The sequence below is a fragment of the Misgurnus anguillicaudatus genome, chromosome 22 (genome assembly GCF_027580225.2).
Source record: "Misgurnus anguillicaudatus chromosome 22, ASM2758022v2, whole genome shotgun sequence".
NCBI classification, from domain to species: domain Eukaryota; kingdom Metazoa; phylum Chordata; class Actinopteri; order Cypriniformes; family Cobitidae; genus Misgurnus; species Misgurnus anguillicaudatus.
Genome location: NC_073358.2, coordinates 44856057 through 44873757, shown reverse-complemented (window position 1 = coordinate 44873757; position 17701 = coordinate 44856057). Strand labels below are relative to the sequence as shown.

Genomic DNA, 17701 nt, shown 5'->3' with positions numbered 1-17701 from the left:
GTCCAATACCCTCAAATTCAAGTAATACATGTGGGGACACATTTCAAGTGAGAGCAAGGTTACATCGTGTTACCTTTTAAGATACATTGTTACAGTTCCCTTTTCGAGGGAACCTGCGCTGCGTCACTGCGGTGACATTTTGGGGACGCCTCCAGGGGTAAGTGCATCTGAATGTGTATATCAAATTCAACCAATAGTGAGGCTGTACGACAAAGACAGGGTGATGCGGGAGCCAGGAAGTATATCGCTATCTGAAATATCGCCAAAGATGGCGTTACAGGGACGCAGGAAGTATGGCAAGGGAGATGCAGCGTCTCGTTCCCTTCTCAGGGAACAACAGTTACATACGTAACCCGAGATGTTTTCATGTGTCAAACACAACTAACTATGCAAAAAAGCATTTTGGTATGAATCAGCATTCGCATACAGAAGATATAAGCATTTAAAGCGAACAATTTAGCACATGTGGTTAAAATGTCTAGAATTTTATGATATTATCCTACACTACACAGGGATTTTTCCAGAAACCTTATTGCATAAAATAGATTCAAGCACTATCAATGACCTGTATCTATGTATGTATATTTTTAAAAACCTCTCAGGACCTTGAATTTTTTCCTCCAGATTCAAAAACTTTCAAGGATTTCAAGGACCCGTGTGAACCCTGAATAATGTGACTTACTTGCATCAGGTTTCCATTGCAGTTTTGAGAAACCACCTCATGCGAGCGTAAAAATCTTGTGGATGATATATGGTCGTTTTAGAGTAATTTACGTGTTTCCACTGTCCGTATTTTCAATCCTCAATATCAATTTGCCAATTTAAAGGGTAATGGAAACGCACCTCGTGATGTGCTAAAATGAGGTGCCTTTTCTTGGCTAGGTTCCAAGTCGTTCCCAAGCAAGATAAATAAGAGCTTTAAGGAAATGTTTGCAAGTATTTACTTTATTTTGGCATTTAATGCCATAATTATACAGTATATAAAGTCTGCATTGCTAAAAGCCACGTGGGAAGACCTCTCTGGTGTAGAGGCACTTCGGGTGGTCCTGATGAACCCATGTAAACCAAAACAATTTTATGCAGGTTTTAAGTTACCTGTTGAGACTCGCCACAAAGCCCATGACAGATCTGCTTTTTTTGCTGGCATCATGGTGAACATCAACTCCGATCACCATTAGAGATTTCTGTCAAAATTTAATTGTAGTTTACTACTTGATAATTCAACAGAACAACATTCTTTTATAAGGTTGTATACAAGACGCCCTTGAGCGCAGGCAGTAATGTTAATGCAAATATGCATTACATTAAAGCATGCTTGTAACACATACTACTGCTGTATCAACTATGAAACTGTTATCAGCAGAAGCCACTGTGTGCCTTAGGTCTGTAATACTAACAATGCTATCTAATCCATTAGTAAAGATTGATTATATTTTAGATCCGAAACCAAATATGGCATTCAAGCATTTCAACCGAAAATATTTGATGGGCACTGATAGCAAACACTCACCAGAGGAACACTGACTGTCCACAGCTCTCCTCCCAGTTTGCAGTTTATCTGCAAAAGGATCTTTTGAGCAATGCTGCGGAGCTTCTGAGGCTGGGAGATGGTCCGCACGTTGATGGCCTGGAAAAGGGAGAGACCGATTTAGATGCGACAAATATTTTAGATATTACTTCCATCTGTTTTGACTTGATTGGAAATTAGACAATTGTTAAATGCGTTCTCATTATTGGCAAAGAAAATGAGACTCCATAGGTTGAAACCTGTGATGGTACTGGACTCTGAATACAGCAGAGCTTTTTGATGGCGCTGTACAGGTCGTCTCTGTTCCCGGTCATAATGCACACAACCAGCTGCATCCGAGGCTAAAAAACCAAGAGGAAGCAAACACTGCTAGATGATAATACTACTAGATGATATCCATATTTAGATTCCAAAAACCAGATTATCATGTTACACGTCCTAAAAGACACGGCATTGCCATAAAACTTAGAACATCTAATGACAACTAATTTCTATAATGTCTAACAACATTGACAGTTTCTCACTTCACTGGTGAGTTGAGAGTGAATGCTCTTGACGAAGGTTTCGGTCCGGTCATCCCGTAGTTCAACACGGACGGGTCGCTCGATTCTGATGCCCATGGGACCGGCCACACGTGAGAAGGTGCTCACCAACTCTTCTGCCTGATCCGCTGCACGTCGAGGAAAGAAAATAGCCCAGCAACTCAGAGGGACCTAACAGAAAGAAATCATGGGACATGAGGTAAATCCAATTACAGAATTAAATCAGAGGTAGTTTATGTCCTTTAAATTTATTAAAACATTGTAGCTTAGCTGGTAGAGCAGTCTGCTAGCAATGCACAATGGTTTGATTTCCAAGGATCACACAGACTGATAAAAATATATATATAGCATATACTGCATTTTTAAAGGGACACTCCACTTTTTTGAAAATATGCTTATTTTCCAGCTCCCCTAGGGTTAAACATTTGATTTGTACCGTTTTGGAATCCATTCAGCCAATCTCCGGGTCTGGCGCTACCATTTTTAGCATAGCTTAGCATAATTCATTGAATCTGATTAGACCATTAGCATCACACTAAAAAATAACCAAAGAGTTTGGATATTTTTCCTATTTAAAACGTGACTTTTCTGTAGTTACATTGTGTACTAAGACTGACGGAAAATTAAAAGTTGCAATTTTCTAGGCAGATATGGCTAGGTACTATACTCTCATTCTGGCGTAATAATCAAGGACTTTGCTTCTGTAACATGGCTGCAGCAGGCGTAGTGATATTACGCAGCGCCTGAAAGTAGTCCCCTGCTATTGAAAGTTACCAAGGGGACTATTTTCAGGCAGTGCGTAATATCACTATTTTTTTAGCGCAATGCTAATGGTCTAATCAGATTCAATAGATTATGCTAAGCTATCCTAAAAGTGGTACCGCCAGACCTAGAAATCTGCTGAATGGATCCCAAAACTGTAAAAATCAAATGTTTAACTCTAGAGGAACTGTAAAATGAGCATATTTTAAAAAAGTGGAGTGTCCCTTTAAGTCGCACTGGATAAATGCATAGATTGTAATAGTTAAAGATGTCACTGTAAATAGGCCTGCCAATAAACTGATAACCTGACGTGTGCATGTAAAGTGATGCAAAAATGAAATGTAATTCGCTCTGTTTCAACGCCTATTTTTTTAGACACCATGTCTACAATCTGAAATCTCCGGCTTTTAACTCTTCTGAAATCCACCTCCTCTCATCGCCTGACGTGCGTGGCACATGTACACTCCCTCGCAAACTGATGAATCACAGTGATTTCAGATTGTGCTGACTCACGGTGCTGATGGAAGGGTCTCGAACCACCTCTCTGGACCAGTCCACTGAATGTGATGTGACGAAGGAGGCCGAATGCAGACAGATGGTCTCGTGGGGCAAAGTTCTTCCTTGAGTCTGTGTAGGTAGAAAAGTTTGGAAATGAAACTAGCTATGAATCACCATGAAAATAAAACTGTATACAAATCATTATAGCTAATACAGATCAGTGATGTCAATAATGTAATATTTGTAGATTACTGGCATCCATTGATATTGGAAGCTGATACATGTTTAATTTCACAGGTCTAAACTCTTTTCTAACAGGTGCCACACAGGTGTACGTTTGCGTTTCTATTCTCACCACCAGGATCTCTGGACTGATGCTGAGACCCCATCGACCCAGCTCACGAAGAGCCTCATCATTGGTGTTGATGTTCTGCAGCAGTTGTTTCAAACTCTGGGTGTGCTGCTCGGCTCCCACATTGATGTGCATGGTCAGATCCTAGATGGAAATGAAGAGAGATAATTCAGCCAGCAGAAGCGTTTGTGGGTTAACTTTTTATTTTATAAACTCTTCTATCGTTCCTGTAGCTCAGTTGGTAAAGCATTGTGTTAGCAATTGATTCCCAATGAACACACATCCTAAAAAAATGTACTAAAACAAGTCACTTTGGATTTAAGCGTCTTATAAATGTTAAGCAGGGGTGCACCGAAAAGAAAAAAACGCTGAAAAGGCAAGCAAAAAATGAATATCGCCCATCCCCTCCATTTCGTTTTTCGGGCAAGTGAATCCTAAATTTTCATTTTTTTGGCCAAGTGAATCCCTTAATATTCGGTTTTCAGCCAAGAATTTTCATTTCGGTGCATCACTAACGAGAGCTCAGATGCACAACCCTTTAAGTGTGTCTGAAAAATGCTAATTTACAAGAAAACACAGACTTTTAATGGATTCTGCTGTATTTCTGAATGGCCTGAAGCTGGGATAAAGCAGATTTGAAGCGGAAATAATCAATGAGCCTATAATACTTGCCGAGAGCATTCGGTTAATATCACTGGAGGGGGCGTTTTGCGGCTTTTGCATCCGACCACTTCAAATGTAAATATGTGCTCAGCCTATATCTGTGGGAATCTGCCAAGACCAGATTAATTGGTCATCATACCTTCATTGCTCTAAAGTCCTTCCTCATCTTCTCGGGAATGCCGGTCATGAAGGAGAGCTCCGGAAGCAGCAAAATCTCACCTGTTATAACCTGTTATGAAACAAATCCATGTCAGTATCCTAGCATATAGATGTGATGTTTTTTTTTGTGCTTTCACAACATGTATTGTTACAAAGCAGCTTTTCAGAAATGTTTGCATGGTATGGTGTTGTATCTAGTATCCATTTGCTGGTGGGGGTTGTCTGTAAACCTTAATGGATTGTTAACATTTTTGGTAACATAATAAATATTGTGTGTTACCAACTATTGTACTATAGTGTTAATTTGTGTCTATTCATTTGATAAAAAAAGGAAAATTTGTATTATTTGCATAATAAATAAAAATGCAAAAAGCATAATACAAATGCACTTAAAAAATGCATAATGTTTAATAGATATTAAATACAAAAAATGCATAATAATTAGGGCTGGGCATAGATTAATCTCATACAAAATAAAAGTAATTTTTTGCATAATATATGAGTTTGTGATGCGTGTAAATATGTATATTTAAACACACATACATATAAATTTAAGAAATGTTTTATTTAATTTATATATAATTTAGAATATATAAAAAATAAATAAATAAATATATCAGGGTTCCCACACCTTAATTAACTTCAAATTTTGTTAACTTTCCAGGTCCAATACCCTCAAATTCAAAGACTAAATGTGGGGACACATTTCAAGTGAGAGCAAGGTTACATCGTGTTACCTTTTAAGATATATTGTTACTGTTCCCTTTCAAGGGAACTCGCGCTGCGTCACTGCGGTGACACTTTGGGGACGCCTCCAGGGGCAAGTGTGTCTGAATGTGTATATCAAATTTAACCAATGGTGAGGCTTAACGACAAAGACAGGGTGATGCGGGAGCCAGGAAGTATATCGCTATCTGAAATATTGCCAAAGACGGCGTTACAGGGACACAGGAAGTATGGCAAGGGAGACACAGCGTTTCGTTCCCTTCTCAGGAAACAACAGTTACATATGTAACCCGAGACGTTTTCATGTGTCAAACACAACTATGCAAAAAAGCATTTTGGTATGAATCAACATTCGCATACAGAAGATATAAGCATGTAAAGCGAACAGTTAAGCACGAGTGTTTTTTTCCAGAAAACTTGTATAAAATAGATTCAAGCACTTTCAATGACCTGTATCTATGTATGTATATTTTCAAAAACTTCCCAGGGCCTTGAATTTTTTCCCCACAGATTCTTTCAAGGACCTGTGGGAACCCTGATATATATACACACACATGTAAATGTTTCTTAAATACATACATGAATGTGTGTGTATTTATATATACATAATAATTACACACAGCACAAACTCATGATATGTTATGCAAAAAATTACTTTTATTTTGTATGAGACTAATCTAGATTAATCTATGCCCAGCTCTAATAATAATACAGGTGTCATGCTGGGTAAAGGTGCAGTATCAAATAACACCAGGTGATGGCAGTACAGAGTGTGAATTCACTTACGCCCATAAAAAAACTGCTGACTGATATGCAAGCTGATATGTATTGTTTTACCTTTCCTTTGGGTTTGGATCTCTCCTTTGGACGATGGATGAGAAGTGGTTGGTCCAGTTCCTTTATTGTAATGCCATAGTTTTTCCTGTGCATGCATTAAACAATTTAGAGAATGCAGATTAGTGGAAACTGATCTCTTTTATCATTTCTACCACCTTTCTGCCAGCAATTTGAAAATATATAAATATAAAGCCTTTCACAACATCACCCGAGTCATCCAGTTAAACGAGTTATTGTCAAGCTGTCATATCTCTGTACATGCTTTCTAGCCCTTTGATTGCATGAGATCGAACTGGGTTCCAAAAATAGCACCTGTAGTATTCAACAAATGTTGTCACTGATCCATCAGCCAAGGTGAAAGTGTCTTTGGGAGACTTGGACCACTCAATGTCGTCAATGCGATAAGTGCGGTTATTATAGCGTGTGATAACGATTGTGCCGACAAACTCCTTTGTGCACTGGTCCTGAAAGCTCTCTCGACTCTCCTGATAAATCACATTCCTAGAGCAGACAAAAGGGGTTTGAAAAGATTGAGCAAATGAGATCACTGCACAGATTTTTACAAACAAATCCTATTGATTTTAGCATGGGGTCCAAAACAAAGACAAATGTTTAAAGCCCTGTTTTCAATAGCTCCCAATAGTTTTACATAATCGATGTATTGCTAAGCTAACAATACTCTCTACGTAAAACAAAGAAATACTGCTAAACGGTCTGTTTTATTTAGATTACACTTTATGATTAAAGTATTGAATATAAAGTTTATTTTGTGCATTGCATGTGACTCATCTGCTGAGGATTTTGCTGCAGCTGCAGTGCACTTTGAGATTGCTTGTACCACAAAAGACACATGCTATGCAGCGTTATAAGCATGAATCAAAGATATTAAATATTAAGAAGATGCGCCACTGGTATTAATATGAATGGAAGAGATTGCAACGCCCTGAATGGCTGCTCTAGTCCCGCCTCTAGTGCTGCCGCGAATAGTCGACGTAGTCGACGTAATCGACGATGAAAATTTGTCGACGGCAATTTTTTTAGTCGAGGAGTCGCATATTTATTTTTTTCCGTCTCAAACGGCCCACTGTAATTCTGTCTCATGTCTCAAATGGCTCAATGTAATTCACCTCCACACCAGTCTGTGCGCTGTGCGCGCCCTGCTGGTTAATCTGCTACGCTATCATCTTTCTTCCCTCTCCCCCTGCCTTCACTGCTTTAATTTTGAAAAATTGGCGGTGGCAGGTGAGTCTATGGAATTATGAGTCGGAAAGCCTCCGAAGTATGAAAGTATTTTAAGCCAAGTTGTGATAAAAGTGTGGTCTGTTACACCGTGCCAAACGTCGCTGGCTTATCACGGGAGCACAACGACAATGCACGAGCATCTCAAACGAAAACACTCGGGAGTTATTGACGATACACCCACAGAAAATAGGACAACGTAAGTAACTGTTATATGATTATTAATGAAACGGCGTGCTAGTCAGTACTGTTTTATTAACTCTTTTGAGAAGTACAATGACTCTGTCTTTGGATGTTAAAGGCTATCAGTGTTTGCTCGTGATTCTGCCACGGAATCAACACTGGACGCAACAAATAGATTTTTCATGATTCCCATTTACATTTTTATTTTACTATTTTAAACGGCTCAATTCATTGTTGCGAGTGTTCAGCGCGTCTCTCTCTCTCTCTCTCTCTCTCTCTCTCTATCACTCATGTTGCTTGCAGCGCCTCGACCGCGCGCGCCTCTCTCTTACGTGACAGTGAAAAGGTGGCAGTGTTTTTAATGAACTTTCTTTTTTGCGTAAACGTCAACATTCACAGATGTCTCTGACAAAGACGACTGATCGAATTAACATGATTGAAGAAAGATTAGCAGTAGTGTGAGTCTGTGTGCGAGCTTTCTCCCTCCCTATGATGCTGTATGACGTGTTCTGTAGTCTATGTAACAACAACAGTGTATTCTCTTATATTTCTTAATTTGCACCGAATTGTCTGCGCTATACCACTCGCATTTAAAATCAAGAAATGGTTCAAAACACAACAACAATTATGAGAAGAGCAACAGCAGTAAAGCTACAATGTAAATGTATGGTGATTTTTGCATATCTAAATCAGGATTTTAGCAGCAGTTAAAGGAACAGCTGGTTGGATAAAAAACGAGGTGATGGGTCATGTTTAGTCACTATTTTATAGGCTACAACAGAACAGATAATATGTAAAATAGCATTCAGTTGTGTTAAAATGCAATATAAGATCAAAGAGTAGAAGTGAAACATTTCATATTTCTGTTAAGCATCTACTTTGCACTGGAAGTTTTTATTATTATTTATATTGTTTACATTGTAATTTTTTATTTGGTAACATTTAAGTTATTCATATTGTTTATGACACCGGTGGGTTCAAAATAAAATTGACAAAATGAAATAACAAACACTTGAGTTTTTTTTAATTAGTCGTTTAGAATAGTCGACTATTCGAAAAATTAGTCGAAAGATTAGTCGTTAGAAAATTAGTCGTTAGTGGCAGCACTACCCGCCTCCCAATAAAAAAAAGCCAATCGCAAACCGTGAATCCTCTGGGAGAGTGACTTTGTGCTTGCACAGAATTGACAGGTCTTGTTTGTCGTGTTGTTTGTCATGCAAATATGGCGCGGCGTGACACAACTTCCTTCAGGGTTACCACACCTTAGTTAACTTCAAATTCAAGGACTTTCCAGGTCCAATACCCTCAAATTCAAGGACTAGGATGTGGGGACACATTATAAGTGAGAGCAAAGTTACATCGTGTTACCTTTTAAGATGCATTGTTACAGTTCCCATTCGAGGGAACTCGCGCTGCGTCACTGGTGTGACACTTTGGGGACACCTCCAGGGGTAAGTGCGTCTGAATGTGTATATCAAATTCGACCAATGGTGAGGCCTAACGGCAAAAACAGGGTGATGCCGGAGCCAGGAAGTATATCGCTATCTGAAATATTGCCAAAGACGGCGTTACAGGGACGCAGGAAGTATGGCAAGGGAGACGCAGCGTCTCGTTCCCTTCTCAGGGAACAACAGTTACATACGTAACCTGAGACGTTTTCATGTGTCATACACAACTATGCAAAAAAGCATTTTGGTATGAATCAACATTCACATACAGAAGATATAAGCATTTAAAGTGAACAGTTTAGCATGTATGCTTACAAAGTCTAGAATTTTTATGATATTATCTTACACTACACAAAGAAAACTTCTTGCATAAAATAGATTCAAGCACTTTAAATGACCTGTATGTATTACCTCAGATTCACAAACTTTCAAGGATTTCAAGGACCCGTGGGAACCCTGTTCCTTAAAAGGACTTTGGCATGAATGCACGAAATATGTTCATGTAAGCGCTGATGAAAATGCATGCTGCTTTTGCATGAATTGTGAAACAAAAGGTACATGGGATGCACGCCTATGATGCCCTCCAGGTAGGCAGCTCAGTAAGTTTTGGAGCAATGCAATAAAGTGGACATTATGATAAGATGTTACGTGTTCTTTAAACTCACATGATGTCCAGCACAGAGTCATTACGGAGCACCTTATGCGAGACGTCCACTAGCAAATACAGACCACCGTCAGTATGCTTGATGCTGGTAGAGTACCCGGGCCACACCTGCAGCCTGAAGCACACAAACTGTTAGATGAGGTACAAGCACTCTTACGGATCAAACAAAACAGATTATTCCAAGTGCAGTGGTTCACAATGTGCCTCTTGTAATTACAGGCTAGACGAGCTCAACCAGGAGAAAGTACCGAAGCTGAAGTGCTGATTTTTTTCAGTGTGATGGTAAACAACACTGAGCACAGCAATTCTCCTTGGATTCTAATCACAGACAATCAGATCGGTATAAAATACCTGTGTTTGCCCAGAATGACAACAGCGTTGGGGTCGTAGTGGTTTCTGCCCACCAGTTTCAGGCCCAATATCTTCATCACTCTAGAGCAAGAGAACAAAACAACAAACAAATAAATTGAGGAGAATTGTCAACAAGGCTATATTGCTTAGACATGTCTCATACAGTACACACAGAAAAATTGTGCAATACACCAGCTGTACGTGATATCCGGAATATGACTAAAATGTGGAAGATCAAGTATTTAAATTGTAGTAAAGCTGATGCGATTAGGTTCATTTTATTTGGTTAATTCAATGAAGACACTCATATAGCCGTGTCCAAATTCAACCCCCTATCTATATTCAACCCCCTATCTTCCATACACTGCACTATAGCCATTTTGTGATGCTATTCGAATTCTTAGTGAATTACTCTTTCTCGGAAAAACATGGGGGATGATTTTCGCGAAATTAAGACTTAAGTGGTGTCATGAAACATTTTGATTAAAAAAATGCTATCAAAATAAGAAGCATACAGTTACAAACATTTCTTCATGTACTATTTTGCACATGATTTCAAATGACATCATACAAACCAATTTTTTTTTCATTAAAACATTACCGCAACATGTCCATGACTGGATTTGTTTTTTTTTTGACATGGAAATATTTATAATTAAAAAATCTAAAAAATAAAAAGCTTCAGTGCATGTTATACTATAAACATTTACGGTAAAGAAACATGTGGTATTTGGTGATCATTGGTAAATGTAGAGACAATAATAAGGAATATAAATGTGTCCAAGACCAATTTTCTCATCATCCGCAACAATTTCAATCATTGTTAAAGCCCTCAAGGAACTAACATTTTTTTAAAAAAGTTGGAAGGGACATAATTGACTGTGACACTCAAGATGGCTACCAGGTAGCAGTTATTTTTTTCTCTCCAGATAAAAGTTTAAATTTTGTTTGTCATACCTAGACAACTTTTTAGTTCTCATTACCGAAACATGAGTTTCTAAATGCATATATTTAATGTAATATCATGTTGCGGCAATGATTAAAAAATAAATTCTTATAGAATTATTTAAATTTTTTAGATTATCATTATTAAAAAAATCTTAAAAAACACCTTCTAAATCTGGATTTTGTGAGAATCACCCACATATATTTAATATACACACACACGAAGTGCGTTTAACTTTATGTGACACCGTAAAAGGGTGAAGAGGTCAAAGTGCTGCAAACTTAGTGCTCTTCCACCATACAATATAGTTCTAATTTTTTATTAGTGTGTATTCAATGCGTCACCGTTATCGTTTACAATGCGTGGAATGATGGGCTGTGTTTGTTGAGCGGATTTATTGCATTCTGCAGAAAAGGATGACTGGCGTTTATTGCGTTTTAGGAAAAAGGGAGAAAAGATGACAGAAAAACATGGCAGATATTGGATTTTGCATAAATTTAAGAATTTACTTTTAAATTCTGACCTGATACAATACTGATTTTGGGGGTAACAAATTTTTTTAAATGACATTTATCGTGTTTTGGAACCAAACTCTTCACATGTTTATATGCAAGTCAAAGCCTCACCTTTACCAAAACAGCGTATGATGAAAATAAAATTGAAAGACACGCTTTTCCTTCCTATTTAAAAAAATATACAGCTGTACAACATCCAAGTTGTACAAATACGTCTAACCTCAGTGTACATTTCTAGTGGCAAAAGAATGAGGGTTATATCAGACCATACTGATAAGATGGTATATACCGCACAGACCTACTCCGAAAAGAAAAACGTTTAAAACTACATTCAAAATAATAACCAGAAGGAAAACAGGTTGCCATGGCAACCGGCAAGCTTGCAGGCTGAGGTACAAGCAAACTGTTTGTGCATGTAGCATTGAACCTAATCTCTGACAAACTACATATTCAGCTCAAATTCAAAGCCTTGACACTGGAAATAAGGGGACATTGCTGTATATTTCTTTGTCAGCCTTGCACTGAGGTAATATTTGAATGCAGAGTCAGATTTTTTCAAGGTGCTACTATGCCCTGCTTTTGATTAATAAAAATGCTGAAATCACAAAATAAAATACATTGCTCTTGAAAGCTCATAAGGGATTTGGGGTGAGTTTACAAACTTTTTGCTTTGAGTGGTTGTTAAGTTTGGGAACAGCCGCTGTGAGGGAAACTCGCCTAGACGGCAGGTGAGCGATCTCTGAGGAGCTTGTTTTCACTTCTAGCTATCAGTCCCAAAAGAGACCGGAGCTATTGTACATTTCAAGCATGGATGATTTGAGACAGGCCCACTGCTGACACTCCAGGACACCACACAAGGGAATGTGCGGGGTGGTTATGACTGATAAGGCTTTTGTGTCACAAGAATTTGGAAGAATTACGCCTGCGGAAGACTTGAAAAGCACTATCAGAGATGCTGTATTTTTTATATGCATGGAATAGCTGGATGACCTAGAAAATTCGAAGAAATGTACATCAGACAATGCACTGCATAATGCACTAAATATATATCATCCTTCACACAAAGCACTTCACTCGACCCTACAGTTTCAATGCGAAGGAGCGAAAAGTAATACCATTTGTGATTTTTAACCTCTCGGTTTCTGACTCATCATTCAAGTTGAAAATAAAAACCTTAAAAACAAAAAACCTTAAAGGCAGAGTGCACAATGTTTGAAAGCCAATGTTGATATTTGAAATCACCTAAACATACACACCCCTACCCCAATAGAATCAGGACCTTCTTTTGATAGACCCGCCCCACACATACGCAACCCCTGGCAAGGTTGTCAGTTAGTAGACACGCCCCTTACTGCTGACTGGCTACAAGTGTGTTTTGGTAATCGGCCCGTGTGGGCGTGGCTTGTAGTGCTGGGCAAAAAATAGATATTTCCATTAATCTTTTTTTATGTGGTCAATTAAAAATTGATTCTCAAAGGCCACAAAACAATTTTTTCATATTTTTTCCACAAACATTGAACGTAAGATTAACGTTAATCGAATTACTAGTATTCTCCACTAGATGTCACCCTCTTTTTTGCCTTGCGCGATGTTACCAAGGAGCGATAGGCGAGCCTGTCATTCATTCATTCAGTGCTTAAAATGGCGGTTTCAGGTGCTTCGCCGACTTTGATGCCACCTTCACATAAAAAGTCAGAGGCATTTTAGATTTCGAAAGAAAGGCGACGACGATAGTGTTGTGAACAAGAACAAAGCTATATGCATCATTTGTAATGCAGAGGTGAAATGCTGTAGTAATACTACAAATCTGTGGGACCATTTGATGAGACATCACTCAGACGTTACAACATCCCCACAGCAGAGCACACAAATGAAGATTCACAGTTCTTTTTTATAAATACGGTATTTGTATTAAATCTATATTCATTGAGTCGAATCGAGTAAAAAAACGAAAAGTGAATCGAGAATCGAAACGATAGCTTGTGAATCGAAATTGAATTGATCTGGAACATCTGAATCGAAACCCAGCCCTAGTGGCTTGTGTTTTTCACTGTGAATTGATTGGATATAGAAAAGCAGGTGTTTCATTAAAAAACAAGAATTGTAAGTTTTGATTTCATGGGGACTTATAAACAGTACATACTGCTTGGTATGCAACAAGCACGGTAATATTTCAGTTTAAACATGACCGAAGTGTGTTAAAGGGGCAATCCTCTACACCTCATAACAAGTCTAATTATAATGTTATGTAAATAAGTTTCTGACTCTACAATGTCAATGTCATTTTAAATGGTCATCCAATTAAACAGGATGTGTGTAGAATTAAAATGGCTACTTTACCTGTAAGATTTCCTAACTGTATGTAAATGACTTATAATTGGCTAACCTCTACATGAAGGCATAGTTCACGATGTCCTTCCTCAGGGCAGCCCGAGCTGTTGAATACTGAATAGGCATTTATATGTAAATAAATAAGGGTGGTCATTTGTTCATTTCTTAACTACCTGTTGTGTAGCTTATTAAACCAATAAATGGTGTGGTGTAGAGCATTAGTACAGAAAAAAAATGTATTTCCCATTTTCCAGAGCGCTTTAAACTGTAACCTTTAAACTGTCCCCCATTTGTGCGTCTGTACACTTATAAAAACGGCACATTTCAATTTCAAACCGTGAAAGAGTAAGAATGTGTTAAAGACAGATTTGATTACTTTCACTTCAATGTCGCAAGGTCTTAAGAATCCTAAAATTATGTAAGGAATAATATACAGGTTGTTAAACTATTTGAAAATAACGCACACCTGGGAAAAAGTCATTACGTTTTTGTCCTTAAATGCAATTGTGATTAAGACTAATTTATTGCGTACCTAAATATAATTTATTGCATATCTAAAGCCTCCGTTGCTAATTCCAAAATGTAATTTTACAGAGGAAGAGCGCAAGATATGAACTTATGTTTGCAGTAATGAGAACAATGTGAAGAAGTTTGCTCATCAATTTTTATATTTTATTCTATTTCTTCAGTATTTATGTATTAATTTATTCTAGTTTTATATTATCAGGAATAAAGCAAAAACAAAATTGAACAAGCAGGCAATCAGGGTTTGTTTACTGCATTCGTTTTCTTCTCTTTTAAAATTATTTTATTAATTATTTTCAATTTATTTCTTCCACTACCACACATAAATGTATGCTATATTTGTTTAAAATAAACAAAATCTGTCATTTCAGATAAACTTGCTGTAGTGAGATAGATGTGATACGCGGTTGACAGACCTGGAACTAATTTATAGCTGTGCGTTTACTAAAAAATAATGCACACCCTTACCTTAGCCAATCAGAATAAAGCATAATATAAACATTGACAATACATACCTCCTCAGGACGACGTTATAGAAGGGGATACACAGATCAGAGCTGGGAGGCAAAATCTTTGTCAATTGAATCTTGATGTCGATCTCCTGGTTGTCTGTTTTTCTCTCAGCTTTAAGATGTACAACCTGTTACAAACATAAGTTAAAAATGCAAAAAACAAGTTTACTTTATTACCGTATTACTGCAATCTCATACATGCTGTGCTACTTTTATGTGTCTTGTATCACTATGCGCTGCCTGCTCGGTCTTTAAAATAATTTCAATCAAATCAATACTTAATTTCAATATTTGCCAAGCAGCTAAGTGGCATAATGCACAGTCAGCTAATCTTTACTGAAAGTTAAAAGGGCATTATCAGTTGTAAACCAGAAAATAGCACATCTATGCAGAATATTTCATACAGAACAAAATGTTGTCATCATCGTACGCTTGTTTATGATGACACATTGTGCGTTTACTTTTCCACTCAACCTTGCATACAAACCTCATCCAGACGTTTGGGAAGGTAGAGGATAGATCCATCAAAAGCCACCACCTCTCCTGTGGTGGATCGATGATCCTTCATCATACCAAAGCGCATAGAAAGAGACTCAATGTTTGGGCTGAAATTACAGAGACGATCATTATCAGATGTTCATGATAATTATTTAATCAATATTGGTTATGACAGACGCCCGTGTGCCATTACTGAAGATCTGCATTTTAGAATAAAAATAGATTGGTTTAATAATTCATAAGAGAAACATTCCTAAAGTAACAACCAATTCTGAAACGAGCTTATGCAAAGTTTTATTATTTCTGAACATGAACACTTACGTAAAAGTCACATGGTACTGAAACACGGCCTCGTTTTTGCAGCAGATGGGAATGTAGTTTGATCCAATGGTTATAGGATTGCCTTTAGTGCCGGCTTTCTTCAGTGGCTCCCTGTCGAAGATACGAATCAACTTTTATATGCATACGATTCATGTATCTTTTGTCATCTTTTAATCATGGTCATGTTGCTCTGAAACTATATTTTTCTCTGAAACCCAACGGGAGATGTTAGGACTGACAGCCCAAGACCCCTTTCAGTTTCATTGTGTGGAAAAAAGTAACGTCAACATTTGTCAGATTTTGAATGATGCAACACTTCTCACTTGGGAGAAAGCTTTTTTCACTTATTAGTGTTTGGTAAAACTTTTTGTAAAGGTCCAAAAAAGACTTTCTGCAACATAGCACCAGTGCAAACACTCAAAAAATTTGTTATTACACCTGCTATCTCATTTTCTGCCTACCCATGCACTGTATAACAGGTCTTATAGGTGAGCTCAAAGCTTGAACATGTGAACCCAAAGCCATAAAACTCTTAATTTGGATTTAAAGGGATAGTTCACCCAAAAAATGAAAATTATGTCATTAATGACTCACCCTGATGTCGTTCCAAACTTGTAAGACCTCTGTTCATCTTCGGAACACAGTTTAAGATGTTTTATATTTAGTCTGAGAGCTTGTTAACCCTTCATTGAAAATCTATGTACGGTATACTGTCCATGTCCATAAAGGCAACAAAAACATCATCAAAGCAGTCCATGTGACATCAGTGGGCCAGTAAGAATGTGCTGCAGCATCGAAAATACATCTTTGTCCAAAAATAACAAAAATTACGACTCTATTCAGCACAGTCTTCTCTTCTGCGTCTGTTGTGAAGCGCATGTGCGAGACTAAAGTCACTTGACTGAAGTGACGCGGATGACGCGTTATTCTCAGACATGTTTGCAAAGTTTTTTTTCCAAACTTACAGCGTGCTTCTCCCTCAGACTGTAAACAAAGCCCAGGTGCACAAAAAAACAAACAGCTGGAGCGCACCAGATAACGCGGCAGCCGCGGCGTACGTTATCCGCGTCTCTGCAGTCACGTGACTTTAGTCTCAGGCACGCAGTTCACAACAGACGCGGAAGAAAAGACAATGCTGAATAAAGTCGAAATTTTTGTTATTTTTAGACCAAAATGTATTTTCGATGCTTTAACACATTCTAACTGACCCACTGTTGTCACATGGACTACTTTGATGATGTTTTATTACCTTTCTGGACATGGACAGTATACCGTTATTAGATTTTCAATGAAGGGTCAGAAAGCTCTCGGACTAAATATAAAACATCTTAAACTGTGTTCCGTCTTACGAGTTAGGAAGGACATAAGGTGTGTGTTATTAATGACATTTTTATTTTTGTGTGAACTATCCATTTAATGGGCACTTGAACTTACAAAATAATAATATTCAAATTGGGCCAATTTACTTTCTTAGTCTCTAGTCATCTGTGCATGTTCTTCTAAAGAAAAATACAGAAATATTTTAGAAAAAAATCTGTGGCCACAATGACGTAAAAAATTTTGAAGCCTAAACATCTCAGCACTAGGTGCTTTAAAAGATCCATTTAATTTATTTAGTTAATGCAATTGGAAGGTACTTTTATCCAAAGCAACTTGCAATGCATTCAGTCGAAACATTTTAAGTGCTATGCGTGCTGCAAGGGATTGAACCCATCACCTTTGAGTTGCTAGCACAATGTTCTATATACCGAGTAAGAGAAACACTCGAGATTCAGTCTGAATGGAAAAATATGTCTGAATTGTGTCACAGCACGAAGTCTAAATGTGTTATGAATGTTGTTTTATAATCTTTAATACTCATACCCCACTGTTTCAACTGTCACTTCCACTTTAGGGGGTGTTTTTGGAGATGCTGGGGCGTCTTCAGAAACGGAGGGCGCAGCTGGCAGGGATGAAGGGGCAGTCATGGGGGACACAAGGCCAAGCGGGGAAGTTGGGCCTCGACCCACACCCATCTGAGGCATTGCAGTTCTGCCAAGACCAGCAAATCCTCTGCCGAGAAAACTGAAACAATGAAAAACAAAAATGTGTAAAAAAAAAC

General features: G+C 37.9%; 1 protein-coding gene across 2 annotated transcripts in view; it reads right to left on the bottom strand.

Annotated features, from left to right (window-relative positions):
• piwil2 (piwi-like RNA-mediated gene silencing 2) overlaps nucleotides 1-17701 on the bottom strand; it is a 39772-nt gene that overhangs the window by 1767 nt on the left and 20304 nt on the right. For both annotated transcript variants that reach the window (XM_073860417.1, XM_073860416.1), the window contains 15 exons: nucleotides 17464-17664; nucleotides 15601-15711; nucleotides 15269-15386; nucleotides 14785-14909; nucleotides 9953-10033; nucleotides 9603-9716; nucleotides 6380-6568; nucleotides 6068-6152; nucleotides 4485-4574; nucleotides 3686-3826; nucleotides 3346-3459; nucleotides 2053-2241; nucleotides 1768-1869; nucleotides 1511-1627; nucleotides 1096-1184 (listed from right to left, as the gene is read on the bottom strand). In XM_073860417.1, the coding sequence (XP_073716518.1) occupies nucleotides 1096-1184; nucleotides 1511-1627; nucleotides 1768-1869; nucleotides 2053-2241; nucleotides 3346-3459; nucleotides 3686-3826; nucleotides 4485-4574; nucleotides 6068-6152; nucleotides 6380-6568; nucleotides 9603-9716; nucleotides 9953-10033; nucleotides 14785-14909; nucleotides 15269-15386; nucleotides 15601-15711; nucleotides 17464-17664 (1866 nt within the window). The remainder of the gene's footprint in view (nucleotides 1-1095; nucleotides 1185-1510; nucleotides 1628-1767; nucleotides 1870-2052; nucleotides 2242-3345; nucleotides 3460-3685; nucleotides 3827-4484; nucleotides 4575-6067; nucleotides 6153-6379; nucleotides 6569-9602; nucleotides 9717-9952; nucleotides 10034-14784; nucleotides 14910-15268; nucleotides 15387-15600; nucleotides 15712-17463; nucleotides 17665-17701) is intronic.